The following is a 13,894-nucleotide window of genomic DNA, read 5'->3' on the forward strand; positions in this document are numbered from 1 at the left end:
GCTATTTAAAAAAAATATATATAATTCCACAGGCAAATCAATGACAATTACAATTTTAACAATATTTCAAGTGTAATTTATAAGATTTGTTGTATTTTGAATCCAATCTTTCTTTGTAAAAGGCATTAAGTTAATCATACTGATTTCAAAGTTAAGGATTCATTAGTTTGAATATACATTGAACCAAACACTATAATGACATCTTAGTTGATAATTCAATATACTTTATTTTAGACAAAACATGCATGTTTCCGTCGTGACGGCACGTTATCAGTAGTGACATTAATGGTAAATAGTAAATGGTAAATGGACTGCATTTATATTGCGCTTTCACAGACCCAATGGCCACCAAAGCGCTTTACAATTTGCCTCACATTCACCCATTCACTCACTCATTCATACACCGACGGGCGACGGCAGCCATGCAAGGCGCCATCCAGCTCGTCGGGAGCAGCTGGGGTTAGGTGTCTTGCTCATGGACACCTCGACACTTGGTCAGGTGGAACCGAGGATTGAACCACCAACCTTCCGGTTTGTAGACAACCTACATGAACCACTGAGCCACTGCCGCTTAATGTTTTGGGAGCGGCCACATCACATTATAGAATTTTAACTCTCATACTAAAACACTACTAGAACATCCTAAGATACTAATGATTTGCATAACTGTACAAAAAAATAAAATAATAATCCCCGAAATAAATGATTATGTGTTCCCTTTTCTCATTACTAAAACAATGATGACATGTTTCGGTCATGACTGTTTAGTGTAGTTTGTAGTGACAATTTAAGATACTTTTGAGCCTAACTCAAAGATGCTAATCAGCACATGGTTAACAAGCACAGTTCTGAACAGTTGTACACACACACAAACTAAAGTTTATCGAATAACACTAAAAAAACCATGATGTCACAACCGAAACTTCACCACATGTTTCAGTAGTGACTTTTTCGATAGTGACAATTTTAGATACTTTTGAGCCTAGTTCAAATATGATAGCCAGCACATGGTTGCCTAGCACAGTTCTCAACAGTTGTACACACATAAAAAATTACTTTTATGTAATAACACCCAAAAAAGTTTGCTTAATTGAAGAAAAAAGGTGTTTGGTAGTGACGTTCCTTAAAGTTACACACAGATTTTCAGACTTTTGAACACATTTCCCTCAAAATGATGGTACCTATCTACAATGAAAGAGAGGCTATGAGAGAGAGGGACACAGGAATATTTCCTGAACAAAAATTTAGGGGTGTGGTTAAAATCAGTCTCAGCCAATGGACTAAAACACACACTGTTCCGGTAGTGACTTGAAAATGCGGGACACATTTTTTTACATAGTTTCATGATTTAAAAATAAAATATAAAATAAATGTGTGTTTTTTTTAAATTCACTTTTTAAAAGAAATCAAAAAGATATTTTTAAAAACAACAATGAAAAAAAAAAACATTTCAATATCATTTTCACAAGTTGAAATTTAGGGGTTAGGGTTCGGGACAGCCACCTCCCAATTGAAAGTACTCAATAAATGATGATTATATATTAAAATCGTACTGATATTTTAAATATTATAGTGGGATTCACTAGATAATTGAAGGATATTTGTAAACATCTAAAATTTGAATACTTAAATACTTTTTAAATGTGTTTTGTGGTTGTGGGATGGCAGTTTGCACCAATTCTGCATAGAATGGCCCATATAGGCCTGTTTTTGGGCATCGTTTTGCATTTCGCTGCGTTCCAAAGTTCAAGTTTGGTGAACTCTGACCTGCGAATTCGAATCACGTGAAGACGTGTGACCAGAAGAAGATTAATACGTCACACCGTGACTTCTTGGCTGAATTAAAAGAACAATATTTTTGCTGTAAAGTCGAGTAGATCGTATATTTATTACATTTTGAGTGCATTACTATTTGTTAAATAAATGTTGAACTTATGTTAAAGTCCCCATGTAGTCAATAATTGTATCCTTGTATGCCTGAAAACTTATCTTTGATCACTAAAATTACATATTTAAATGTTTCTTCCTTGAAAAAAAAATCTTCATCATGCCTTAAAACAGCTTGAATGTAACTCTACACCCTTGCCTAATTTAGTATATGCGGTTCTATGAATATGCAAATTAGCCCTGCCTCCACTCACTCACACCAGCTCAGAGATCCACTCGTTGACGATCACACGTTGATGTGATTGGTTGCAATGTAGTTTGTGACATCAGAAACACCAGCGATTTCAAACTGCGATTTTGAGACTGTCTTTGGTTCACGGAAGTTTTAAGGAGAAAATACTCAGCAATGGTGTTGACATGAATTTGCACATGGTTTGTCTTAAAGGGGACATATCATGAAAATGTTTAAGTGTTATAATCAGGTCCCCAGTGCATCTACCAACCCAGAAAACTTGAAAAGTGACAACCCAGTAACTTTGTTTTGGTAAGCCTTTCTCTGCAAGCATGTAAAAAAATAAGCCAATCAGATTTCACTTCCCTTCTGACCTAGGAAGGGGATCTTATTATAATATTACCGCCCCACAGTGAGTGTAACCAGTTCTAACGCAATGGCAAAAGTTCGAGCAAAGCATGCAAACTGTTCTGTCGTTGGCTGCACAGACCAGCACAGAACACTATTTGACCAAAAAATGTCACAGCTGCCTTATAAAGACCTCAGGGAACTGTTTCAACTTGTGTAAAAGTTAAAGATGACGGTACATGCAAGTCGATGAGATGAATCAATGTAACTCCACAACAACTACATAAATACACTAACCATACAGAAACGTCCAGGTGCAGTCTAAAAGTTGCAACCGCTTCCTGAGTCACGTTTTTGCTCACACCCAAAAAGGGGCAAATTTGAAAAGCTATAATAAATTATCTGGGGGGTATTTTGAGCTTAAATTTCACACACATTCTGGGGACACCATAGCCTGGTTAAAACCAGACCATTCTCAGTTGTAACTGAGTTATGGTCTGGCAAAGCGTCATAGACAAATCATTTCCAGAGGGGCGTCACCAACGGACGTCGCGGATAGACCTAAACCAATCAGAGCGATGAAGGAGATGACGTATGCAGAGCGGCGGAGAATCTCCGAGTGTTGTTCTTTGCTCGTTTTTTAACAAAAAGGAAACGTTCAAATCGCTTAAAACAGACGCGATAGCTGATTCGAACAGAGTGATGTTCGACGGCGGCATCCATCTTTGTAATGTAGGCTACAAAATCTGCTTCAAAATCCCAGCGCTGTCGTCATCGTGTAAAGCCCGCCTCAACGTTTCTGATTGGTGCCTCGATTTCGACGGATTGGAAATGGGCTTGAATGAGCTCTTTGCCAGACTAACTTTCAGAGCAAATCTAAATTTGCCGGAAGTTGTCTGGGTTTTCCCTGGCTAGGGACACCATAGATTTATATTACATCTTGTGAAAAGGGGAATACTATGTCTCACCTTTAAAGCATATTAAAAACACCACATAGACATATAAACAACATTAAAAGTTTGATTTTCACCACAGGGGGACTTTAATAAAAAAGACGCTGCAGATGCTCAGTCTAGTGTGACCGCAGCTTAAACGTATATTACCTGCTGATTCATTCTTCGATGTATTATAATGTGGGAAAAACATTTAAATTATGCCTGTTCTCATCCCAGTCTGGTGTGCTTTTGATATCCTACAGATCTCGTTTGGGCAATTATTATCTGAAAGTATTATGAAACCCTACAGTATTACAATAGTTTATATTATGATAAATGAGGTTGAACTGTGCCCATGGGGCAGGTAAATCTCTTTTCAAGGATGATTGAGTAGACCCATAAGTCAGATAAAGAGAGTGAGGGAACATTGTGTTCATGTTTATGGAGACTGGGGCATCCATCCATATCTTGAAATATTCAGGCATGTACTTCTCAGGTTTCATTGTGAGACTGACCTATTTCTCTGAAAATAAATAATGGAAGGGAGACTTGGAGACCAGCACAAGACCTTTGAGAAGTTCCACCTTCTGCACCTATTTCATATCTGAACATCTAAAAAACTCTGTAATAAGTAATACTCTCAATATGTACCGGAATAGAAATGGTGGCGAGCAAACAATCATATACTCACCCTCATGTCTTCCCAATACTGTATGACTCTCTTTCTTTTCTTGAACACATAAGAACATATTTTATTAATATTTATCTGTTTTTGTCAAACTGTGAAAGTCCAAACCAACTCTAGACCCCACTGACTTTTTGTATGGCCAAAAAAACACAAAAGAAAGAAATGCATATTGCATAGACATGAGTAAATGATAACAGAATTTTCATTTTTGTGTGAACAATCCCTTTTATGCAAGTTGCATTACATGAATTTTTGAGGGTATTATTTATAATGTTGTAAATCATATTGCAGTCTGAGCTCATGATAAATGATTGTTCTCTTCTGTTCAGTGATCTGATAAGAAACTGAAATGAGGGCATAGTGATGTTCTCTCCGAGGGCTGCATTGTTGAGGATTACTTGTGTTTTTCCTTGTTATTGTTCCTCTGTTGGAAAGTGATAATTGCTTTGAGTAATGCAGCTCAGTGAACTTTCTCATGCACCACCTTTTCTAACAGAACATTTGTCACTGCAGACCTTGATGACTGATGTAGAGGGTGCGTAAATTGGGAAACAGTGGTTAAGTTGAATCAGAACCTGAATCGTTAATTCCAAACAATTTCTATTATAGATTATTTTGGGACTTGAAGAAGCACACCTCTTTTTAACACACACACATACACACACACACACACACACATATACACTCACCGGCCACTTTATTAGGTACACCTGTCCAACTGCTCGTTAACACTTAATTTCTAAGCAGCCAATCACATGGCGGCAACTCAGTGCATTTAGGCATGTAGACATGGTCAAGACAATCTCCTGCAGTTCAAACCGAGCATCAGTATGGGGAAGAAAGTTGATTTGAGTGACTTTGAACGTGGCATGATTGTTGGTGCCAGAAGGGCTGGTCTGAGTATTTCAGAAACTGCTAATCTACTGGGATTTTCACGCACAACCATCTCTAGGGTTTACAGAGAATGGTCCGAAAAAGAAAAAACATCCAGTGAGCGGCAGTTCTGTGGGCAGAAATGCCTTGTTGATGCCAGAGGTCAGAGGAGAATGGCCAGACTGGTTCGAGCTGATAGAAGGGCAACAGTGACTGAAATAACCACTCGTTACAACCGAGGTATGCAGCAAAGCATTTGTGAAGCCACAACACGCACAACCTTGAGGCGGATGGGCTACAACAGCAGAAGACTCCACCGGGTACCACTCATCTCCACTACAAATAGGAAAAAGAGGCTACAATTTGCAAGAGCTCACCAAAATTGAACAGTTGAAGACTGGAAAAATGTTGCCTGGTCTGATGAGTCTCGATTTCTGTTGAGACATTCAGATGTTAGAGTCAGAATTTGGCGTAAACAGAATGAGAACATGGAACCATCATGCCTTGTTACCACTGTGCAGGCTGGTGGTGGTGGTGTAATGGTGTGGGGGATGTTTTCCTGGCACACTTTAGGCCCCTTAGTGCCAATTGGGCATCGTTTAAATGCCACGGCCTACCTGAGCATTGTTTCTGACCATGTCCATCCCTTTATGGCCACCATGTACCCATCCTCTGATGGCTACTTCCACCATGTCACAAAGCTCTAATCATTTCAAATTGGTTTCTTGAACATGACAATGAGTTCACTGTACTAAAATGGCCTCCACAGTCACCAGATCTCAACCCAATAGAGCATCTTTGGGATGTGGTGGAACGGGAGATTCGCATCATGGATGTGCAGCCGACAAATCTGCGGCAACTGTGTGATGCCATCATGTCAATATGGACCAAACTCCCTGAGGAATGCTTCCAGCACCTTGTTGAATCTATGCCACGAAGAATTGAGGCAGTTCTGAAGGCAAAAGGGGGTCCAACCCGTTACTAGCATGGGGTACCTAATAAAGTGGCCGGTGAGTGTATATATCACCTATATATATATATAGACTCACCTATATATATATATATATATATATATATACACTCACCTAAAGGATTATTAGGAACACCTGTTCAATTTCTCATTAATGCAATTATCTAATCAACCAATCACATGGCAGTTGCTTTAATGCATTTAGGGGTGTGGTCCTGGACAATCTCCTGAACTCCAAACTGAATGTCAGAATGGGAAAGAAAGGTGATTTAAGCAATTTTGAGCGTGGCATGGTTGTTGGTGCCAGACGGGCCGGTCACAATCCAGTTTCACAATCTGATCAGTTACTAGGGCTGTCAAAATTGCTCAAAAATGACGTTCGAAAATTCCCTCTAAAAAAAAAAAACATATATTCGAACTATTCGAATATCTGGTTGCGCATTTTGTCAATGACGCGCATTACGTCAATAACAGGACAAATTAATACAAAGAGACACAACTACTTATAAAGGTAGTTTATTTAAGTTTAAACATATTTGACAACGTATTAACTTACACAAAAACAAGTAAATCAACTAATGGCCAAAACCGCAGACCTTACTCTTGCTCGCAGGCACTCTTTCTCTCTCTCTCTCTCGCCCCTCACCTCACGCTCTCTGCGCATAACGGTTTAAATGAACAAGAAAAAACAAATGTTGAGTGGCGTGCTGATCAAGAGTTTTGTGCAAGCAATTTAAGGTCGCGACTCTTGTCCTAAATATAGCAGGCTTCATTCAGTGATTGAAACAAATATTATTTACATTAATTGAAGTTTTACAGTATATAGAACCGACATTGAACGCTCCGAGCGAGATGTGCTGTGGTAAACTGCTGCTATAATGGCTAGCATATTTCGAGGGCGTCTGGCCACGCCCCCTTGGCGGGCTCTGACGTGTATGATGTAATGCTAGCTCATTGGCGCACACGTTGGAGGCGCCCGCGCCATTGGATGTGCAGTTGCCGCAGCACAGCCAATGAGTGAGCCAGACACTCACTGTGCTATCTGTGCAGCTGGAAAATGCGTTTTACATTTTGCCACTCGCAAAGCAGACAGCCACGCCTCTGCTACCGCTGGCGTATTTTTCCACATGATTCGAATATTAATTTTCACTTTCGAATTTCTGTTTTTTAAAACTATTCGAATATATATTCGAATTTAGAATATTCGTTGACAGCCCTATCAGTTACTGGGATTTTCACGCACAACCATTTCTAGGGTTTACAAAGAATGGTGTGAAAAGGGAAAAACATCCAGTATGCGGCAGTCCTGTGGGCGAAAATGCCTTGTTGATGCTAGAGGTCAGAGGAGAATGGGCCGACTGATTCAAGCTGATAGAAGAGCAACTTTGACTGAAATAACCACTCGTTACAACCGAGGTATGCAGCAAAGCATTTGTGAAGCCACAACACGCACAACCTTGAGGCGGATGGGCTACAACAGCAGAAGACCCCGCCGGGTACCACTCATCTCCACTACAAATAGGAAAAAGAGGCTACAATTTGCAAGAGCTCACCAAAATTGGACAGTTGAAGACTGGAAAAATGTTGCCTGGTCTGATGAGTCTCGATTTCTGTTGAGACATTCAGATGGTGGAGTCAGAATTTGGCGTAAACAGAATGAGAACATGGATCCATCATGCCTTGTTACCACTGTGCAGGCTGGTGGTGGTGGTGTAATGTTGTGGGGGATGTTTTCTTGGCACACTTTAGGCCGCTTAGTGCCAATTGGGCATCGTTTAAATGCCACGGCCTACCTGAGCATTGTTTTTCTGACCATGTCCATCCCTTTATGGCCACCATGTACCCATCCTCTGATGGCTACTTCCAGCAGGATAATGCACCATGTCACAAAGCTCAAATCATTTCAAATTGGTTTCTTGAACATGACAATGAGTTCACTGTACTAAAATGGCCCTCACAGTCTCAACCCAATAGAGCATCTTTGGGATGTGGTGGAACGGGAGCTTCGTGCCCTGGATGTGCATCCCACAAATCTCCATCAACTGCAAGATGCTATCCTATCAATATGGGCCAACATTTCTAAAGAATGCTTTCAGCACCTTGTTGAATCAATGTCACATAGAATTAAGGCAGTTCTGAAGGCGAAAGGGGGTCAAACACATTATTAGTATGGTGTTCCTAATAATCCTTTAGGTGAGTGTGTGTGTACATATATATATTCTCAAGAATCATTAAGTTCTCATTCTTTGGCCACATATCAGCATAAAGATATCATGCACCCCTGTTTCATGAGATATAGTTAATGTGGTCTCTTTTCTCTGTGCTGCTCAGATGAGGTGGTAGCCTGAGAGAACGAGCATCAGAGATGGATGGATGTGGACGAGCAAGACAGGTTGTGACAGGTTGAAGGAAGAGTGATGTAAGACCTCTGCGCTCGACCAGCAAAATCAGCTTTCTTTGGCGTCTCTGTTCTTGAGATACTGGAGGCTGCGTTGCTGCATCATCAAGCCATCAGTACTTCACCCCGTTTGACTTATCAAGCGGAAACAGCCAGGACTTTTTGTGCAAATGACGAATGAGAGCTTAAGAGCCCTTTAACGTCTGTAGCATTAGGGATTTGTTTATAATTCTGTTTATGCTCAGAGAAAATGAATTTGTCTTATGCAAAGCCTCTCTGAAATTTCTTATACTAAAGGTGAGAGGTTAAGAAAAATATTAAACTGATGTGCAACCTCATATCATTTATGCTGTGGACATTTATGTCAGATAAAAAGACATAGGTACAAGATTCTGTACTTGACGGATTTAATGAGAGAGAAAAACAGCATAGTCAAATTTAGGAGAATTTCAGACATAAGTGTAATTTGGCCAAAAGCTCATGTTATTATTAAAGGCAAAGTGCTACACACAGGCTATTTAAGATGCCAAATGCTAGACTCTTCTCCACTCCTCAAATACATTAAACATATGTAGTGTTTTTTGTTTACTCTTGCATTACAAACAAGCAGAGACCTTACAAAATTTTTACTGCACTTCATTCACAATTGAGGCGGGGTGGAGTTCTTGGGTTTTACCGACAGTTTGATGATCCATTGGAGTTTTAAATACTTTTTATTGGTTAAATATTTGCAAAACCCACATACAGACATTAAAGTTGACCAACAGTAATGATTAATGAAGAAGATAAAACACTATGGAGATACAAGGTTTCTGCGATGAAACCTTCTGTTATGTGGGTGAGGAAGGATGAACCCAATAGCAGACAGTAGTCAAGGCAACACGATTTATTAAACAAATAACCGGGAAAACAAAGCCCACGAGGGGGCAAAACAAGACAGGACTACGGTGACTAACTAGACAACGACACTGACAAAACACTAGAAAACAAACAACACTTCAAGAGAAACTAACAATGACTAGACTTTCAATGACTTTCAAAGACAAGACTTTCACAGGGTACTCACAAGTAACATTTGGCAATGAACCGACAAGAGACAGTGAAACACAAGGGGATAAAATAGGGAGACTAATCATGACATGACAGGTGACACAGATAAAGCAATAATGACTAAATCAGGATAACAAGGGGGCGGGGTAAAGAGACGAGACAACCCAAGCACATGGCCCAAACAAATGGCCATGTGCTGCACATGAAACATGGGTCTGCCATGATCCTGCCACAAGACCAGTGAAATCAAAGACAAGATGGCAGAATCATGACACCTTCGTGCGTATATATGCGTATTTATATACAAATATTTAAGTATTTTGAGAGCATAAACGAGAGTCATACTAATTTGATTTGCAGTACTTCATAGGAGTGGGTGTGTGCTAAAAAGTTATTTTGGCGAGATTGGCTTGATATGATTCTCTGATTTGCACTCGACAATGCTCTGGCAAACAACTGGGTAAAAAACACTAAAAACCACTCAAAACACCTGGCAACCACCTAGCAATGTGGCATAAACTAGTTTTAGCACATTTCCAGTTAAATGTTTCCGGTTTCATTTGATGTCGACATAGAAAGGTGGTGTAAACGGCACCTGCGTGGTGTCAAGTCAAGTGCCTTCCCGTTACTAGCACCAGGCCAGCTGACAGTCTTGCCTGGGCCCGGGACAAGATAATCTTAGATAGGGCCCCCCCCCACGATTTTTTTTATTTTTTATAAAACACCATATACTTTTACCCAAAATGAATAATAAAAACACGTTTAAATGGGTACATTTTCTATAAATGTCTTAATTTTCTTTTCTGACATAGCCTACTGCAGTTCTTGTTAAAACACACTAGACATGCAAAATCTGTGCATTTTGGGCACTTTTTGTGTGAAATCATATTTATTTTTTGTCCATCAAAAGTGTGCTTTCACTTGTAAGCATGAGCAGCGCAGCAAAAATAGACTCGGATCTGACCCATTATCTGTTCACCGATGATGACAGTGATGCATTTCAGCCGGCTTTTTATTTCTCATCTCCATAAATAGTAGTAAAGCTAATGCAAGGGCTAGAAATCAATGAATTCTTTGCTAATACTTCCTCGTCATCATCATGGAGAGCGCAGTTCGCACCGCTTTCTCCTTTCCACAAGCGTTTGCTCTCCCGTGGCGTCTGTCGTTGCTATGCAACAATGAACTTAGGCGCGCCTGTAAAAACGAGCGCGCCGCGTCGCTATTATTATGAGCTAATATCCAAAATATTTCCATATGTGGCTCTTTCCTCCTTTCTTATCAACAAGTGGATTTACAGCCACCACAGCAGCAGCACCGCCGGTCGCCATGTGTCAGCGCTTTTATGAAGAGGACGCAACTGCACGCGCTTTGGGCATGCACGCGCATCCCGGGTTTGAGAAAACCTGGTACCGTGGCGTGACGTTTAAAAAGAAATTTGTACCGACTTGGTACCGAAGTGCCGGGTCTTTGACAACACTCATAAACGTTGGCTGCGCTGTTTCTTACCTTGCTCTACGTTGACTTTACTAACGTTAGTTCCAGCTTCACCGTCAGCACCTTTTTAAAAATATTTGTTTAGGACATCTCGAAGGCCTCTATTTTCTTCTTTTCTTTTCTTTTCTTTTCTTTTCTTTTCTGAGCACCGGACTTGTGCTGACCGGAAATTTTGAGCGTAACGTTAGCCTACTGAACTTCAAATCAAATGACAACATCATATTTTAATTAAGTGGCCAAACCATTTTTGTTTTGGGGGTGGGGGTGGGTTCTTGACCACTATTTCAAGGACAATTAGGAAGAAAACAAATAAAAAGCTTTTATGTAACTCAAATATTAGATATTTTTTCAACAAATATGCCTATTTTATTTATATTTTTAACAATTATTCCATAATTTAATGAGGGCCCAGTTCTGGGCCCCCCTCCCTACCCTGGGCCCGGGACAACAGACCCGTTTGTCCCCCCCTGTCGGCGGGCCTGACTAGCACTAAACCTCAACCACTACATCACACAACTCTGCATCACTGACTGAAATGTCTAAAAGCATCCTGAGTGATTCTCAGCATATGATATCCAACATAACCTGCCTTAAGCACCCGTTCCTCGACCTGCAGAAGCGGTTCCCTTTTCCCCCGTTGCTTAGCAGCCAAGCAGTGTTGATGTTCTCGCAGGCACTTCCTGCAAACACTTAAGACACGAGCCTCTCTGTGCACAACAGCCCACTTCAGCGTGAGAAAATGGAAGTGTCGAGACTTCCAAAAATATCCCTCTCTGAAAAACTGAGAAAAGAGGAGACGTAGGCAGAGAGTAATGTACTTTCTCTCTCTCCCACCCTTCTCATTTAAGGAGTACCACGCAGTGAACTCATCTTTCATTCAGCAGCAGAAGCCGAAAAATTGCTCCGTCTATCTGGTCCGACTTTTCATTCCATTACAGTCAGACTAGAATCCCAAGCGCATCTCTGAAAAGGCATCTCTTTAGGCTACAGAATATAAAAGGGGGTAAATAATGTATTTGCCCCTTTCACCACTGCTTCTGTTAGACCATCTCTAAACGTAATGTGGCTAATTTGATGTGCATTTAGAGGGCTGGTGTTTGTGATGCCGTGGATATTAGCGCTGAGAAGCACTTATCGTGTCTGCAGTAGCAGTCTGCACTTTGGATTGACAGCGGTTAAAAGCTTTGTGCCGTTTGTATAGGTGTATAAAACTGTAGGCTTTGTCTAATAGCAGCTATTCTGTGTTTCAGCTCTGCAGCAGGCATCATGACCACAGCCAGGTACCGACCCACCTGGGATTTGGCCCTGGACCCGCTGGTGACCTGTAAGTTGTGCCTGGGAGAGTTTCCCTTGGAGCAAATGACCACCATCACCCAGTGCCAATGCATCTTCTGCACCCTGGTGAGTAGTATCTAAACGGATTTTAGGGTTCAAAAAACATGCATTATTATGATTATCCATTATTTTATTTTATGCTGATAAAAATTAAATTAAATAATATAATAATAATAATAAATAAACAAATAAATAAAAAATATATATTTTTAAACATTTATTTTTTATTATTATTATATTATTTAATTTAATTTTTATCAGTATACAATAAAATAATGCATAATAAATAACATATCACATAACAAAATAAAAATAAGCTAATATTTTATTTATTTTATTTATTTATCAAAATGAAATAAAATGATAATTTTATTGTATTAATTGTATTTAAGTTTAGAATAGAACTCAATGAGAGATTTCCACAAAGATTTAAAATAATGTGTGCTTTCAGCCATATTTTATGAATATTTCTATATTTCATCTCTGTCTTTAGGTTTCACTGTTATAGGAATGGAACGTCTAAAAATAAATGAGTGGGATTCTTACATAAGCCTCAGACATTTTGAAATGTGTCTATATATAAGCACAGTTCACAGCTATAGACGGAATATCCAGAAATGTGATTCATAGTCCAGTAATAAACAGTCTTATTCAACCCTCTGAGGTTTGCTGTTCTGACTTTCCCTTTGCTGTGTAGTTATACTGATTTGAGACCAGTTTTATTTATATCTTGAGGTTGCAGGCAACATTTGGGGAAAGGAAGCTGCTAGAGTAGGGTAAAGGGAAAACATCTCCTCATCTGACTCTGAGAAGCCTTGTCTTGCTTGTGTCTTAGCTCACTAGAGACAAAACTGTCTTTGTGTCTTAAGCGAAGCATGTTTATGGAAACAACTCCCTCAGAGTTTGCCTTGCCAAACATTCCTAAAAGCTCAAATACACAATTTAGTTTTTGGTGCGTTCAGATTAAAATTATTTAATAATATTTTTAATTATTTTTAAATTGTATTATAATTGTATTATTATTATTTTATTTCGATTTTTTTTATTATTAGTTTTTTTTTGAGAGAGAGAGTAGGAGAGATAGAAAATATGACCGGATTTTTCTCCTGAAGCAAAAAATGAAATAATAAAATATGTTTTGTTCACAGCCTATTAAAAGAGTGAGTTTGCAAATTGCTCACACTGAAGGATAATTAGTCTTGGACAAGTGACTGCGTCTTCATTAAATTGAGATGTTATACAGCGTCATTTTTTTGAGGAAGTTAACAGTGCATTACAAGTGGTTTAGTGTTTCTGTACTCACACTCTCAGACACTTAGCAAATTAAACACAAAATTAAAAGCAGAATTTGTTTACTCATAATGTATTTTTCCATATTTTCTATTTTATTTATTTTTATGTCTTATTATCCTTTTAAAGTGCCTGAAGCAGTATGTGGAAATTCTCATAAAAGAAGGCTTTGAAACGGCCATCAGCTGTCCAGACTCAGCCTGTCCGAAACGTGGACATTTACAAGAAAATGAGGTAATGTCAACATACACTCTACTGTTCAAACATTTGGGGGCAGTAACATCTGCATCACTGCATGATGAAGCCTATAAAAGGCAGTTAGAATCCCCCTAAAATGCAAGATACTGGGGCAAAAATGCCCCTGTATGAGTTTTTGTCTCATATTTCATACGAT

General features: G+C 39.4%; 1 protein-coding gene across 1 annotated transcript in view; it reads left to right on the forward strand.

Annotated features, from left to right (window-relative positions):
* rnf144aa (ring finger protein 144aa) overlaps positions 1 to 13,894 on the forward strand; it is a 51,325-nt gene that overhangs the window by 12,632 nt on the left and 24,799 nt on the right. Inside the window, exons 2-3 of the mRNA XM_056245621.1 lie at positions 12,126 to 12,276; positions 13,630 to 13,734. Of these exons, the coding sequence (XP_056101596.1) occupies positions 12,142 to 12,276; positions 13,630 to 13,734 (240 nt within the window). The 5' untranslated portion in view covers positions 12,126 to 12,141. The remainder of the gene's footprint in view (positions 1 to 12,125; positions 12,277 to 13,629; positions 13,735 to 13,894) is intronic.

The sequence above is a fragment of the Rhinichthys klamathensis genome, unplaced genomic scaffold (genome assembly GCF_029890125.1).
Source record: "Rhinichthys klamathensis goyatoka isolate OS25496 unplaced genomic scaffold, OSU_Roscu_1.1 h1tg000032l_1, whole genome shotgun sequence".
In the NCBI taxonomy this organism is placed as follows: domain Eukaryota; kingdom Metazoa; phylum Chordata; class Actinopteri; order Cypriniformes; family Leuciscidae; genus Rhinichthys; species Rhinichthys klamathensis.